Below are 2209 nucleotides of genomic sequence, written 5' to 3'. Positions count from 1 at the left end.
CCCTGAGTCTTATTGTGGGTGCTGAATGAATGCTTGGAGGGATGTACCTAAGTCCGTGGAGTGTTACAGGTGGGCTGAGCTGTCTTTGGTTTGGGTTTAATTTCAGTTTGGAGTCAGTATTTTAATCATTTCACCCAGCATCAAGCTGAATGATTTGTTTTCTATTAAAGATTAACTGTTGGAGTAGTAATTTTAAAACTGATTCTCCTAGACATCATGCCACAAGAGGAGTGAATTCTTCCTCCTTTTCACAATGGAGGACTCAGGAAAGACTTTCAGCTCCGAAGAAGAAGAAGCCAACTACTGGAAAGATCTAGCAATGACCTACAAGCAGAGGTGAGCCCTGCAGAACCAATGGAAGAAACTAATAGTCAGTGAAGGGAAATAGCCTGCCCAAGGTGGTAGTGAGTGAGAATCCTAACTGTCCTGTGGTACTGCTGTCTGTCTTACATTCTGGAAGGGTTTTTATCAGCTCTGAGTTGTCATGGCTGGTTGGTTCCTCTAAATGGGAAAATAACTTTTTGCTCTGTCTAGAAAAATAGGTTGTGGCAGGTGCTCATCTTCCATGTGTTTATGTGTGCAAAGGGGTGTTGGAAGTCAGTGTTTTGGTTTTCTTACCCCTCGTGGATTCTTAGGGAGGTATTATTCCAGTCCTGATAGTTTCTTTACTTACTTTGCCTTAAGCACTTGGCAGCTTCCCCTAGCGTTGCTCGGGCATCATGTTTACCTCCAGGTAAGCCTTGTTTACATCAAGGCTTCACTTCAACCAGTCCATTCTTTTTTTTTTTTTTTTTTTGTACCAAGGATTGAATTCAGGACCATGCGCTTGCGAGGCAGGCACTTATGCTGCTGAGCTATATCCCTGGCCTCTTGTATCGCATACATTAGATAAAATTGGTTTTTATATTTCCTGTTATCTTATTAAAATAAAATGAAAAAGTATGTAAATTTTAGTCATTCTATATTTAAATAATTGGACTGGTAAGTGGTTAAAGATAATCCAGAGGGTTAGGATGTATCTTAGGGGTAGAACACTTGCCAAGCATGTATAGGATCCTAGATTTGATTTCTGCTACCAGCACTACCAAAAGCCAAACCAAAAATGGAGTGGGTGTGGTTGGTGGCACACACCTGTAATCCCTGCATTTGAGAGGCTGAGGCACGAGGATCGTTGTGATTTCAAGACGGACCTGGGCTATAAAGTCAGCTCAAGGCCCAGACTGAACTGCATTGTGAGACCTTGTCTCAAAGAGCCAAAAAAAAAAAAAAAAGAGAGAGAAAGAAAAATATCCATCCTATGCATGTGTGTGTGAACAACAATAATAGTAATAATTAGGTTAATTTAGAAAGAAAGAAGTCTTTAATTTTGAGGATTATGGAGCCAGCCAAGTTGGCACGTGTTTGTAATCTCAGCACTTGAGAGGCTGAGGCAGGAGGATTGCTGTGAGTTCAAGCCCAGCCTGAACTACATGGGGAAACTCTGCCTCAAAAACAAAAACACATTTGACAGTTTTGAAACCAGATATTTGGCATGGAGTAGGAACAGATAATAGTGCTGTGATAAATTAACATTTTTTATATATCCAGTATCTGACTGAGTAAATCCACAGGGTATACAGAATCCAAAGTTATTTCTTGAATGTTGGGCTCAAAAAATACAGGTGGAGTGACCAGTAGGTTAAGAATAGGTCTTGTAGTCAGGCATACACCCAAGTTAGATCCAAGTTCTGCTTTTGACTTTGCCTATGACTGTTACCTAAGTTACTCACCTTTTTTTCCTGCCTGGTCCTGAGGTCTCACACAAGGTAAGCAGGTGCTCCAGAGCTGAGCTACATCCCTTAACCCTCTTAAAATTTTGAGTCAGACTCTCTAAGTTGCCCAGATTGACCTTCGGTTTAGGACCCTCGTGTCTCAGCCTCATGAGTAGCTAGCGTTCTAAGCATGTAACGCCACTCCCAATTTGACGAGTCATTCATCTTGTCTAAATTGTATCTTCTTGTCCATAAAAATGGGAATAGCAATAATTGAGTGAAGGGCTGGTGAGATGGCTCAGTGGTCTAAAGCACCTACTTAGAACAAGCTTAGCAAAGCACGGGGACCACGGTTCAATCCCGAGCACCACATGCCAGCCAGCCCCGCCCCCTGGTGGGCTGAGCTGGCCACACACACACACACACACACACACAAATAAATAAATAAAATTAAAAAA

The 2209-nt window shown here is 41.9% G+C and overlaps 1 protein-coding gene across 1 annotated transcript in view; it reads left to right on the top strand.

Moving 5' to 3' along the window:
* Positions 1 to 211: 211 nt before the first annotated feature.
* Positions 212 to 2209, top strand: part of Nde1 (nudE neurodevelopment protein 1) — a 47654-nt gene continuing 45656 nt past the window's right edge. Inside the window, exon 1 of the mRNA XM_023704698.1 lies at positions 212 to 336. Within this exon, the coding sequence (XP_023560466.1) occupies positions 254 to 336 (83 nt within the window). The 5' untranslated portion in view covers positions 212 to 253. The remainder of the gene's footprint in view (positions 337 to 2209) is intronic.

This window comes from Octodon degus, unplaced genomic scaffold, assembly GCF_000260255.1.
Source record: "Octodon degus isolate 3935 unplaced genomic scaffold, OctDeg1.0 scaffold00200, whole genome shotgun sequence".
Taxonomy (NCBI): domain Eukaryota; kingdom Metazoa; phylum Chordata; class Mammalia; order Rodentia; family Octodontidae; genus Octodon; species Octodon degus.
This window is presented reverse-complemented; position numbering and strand designations above follow the sequence as displayed.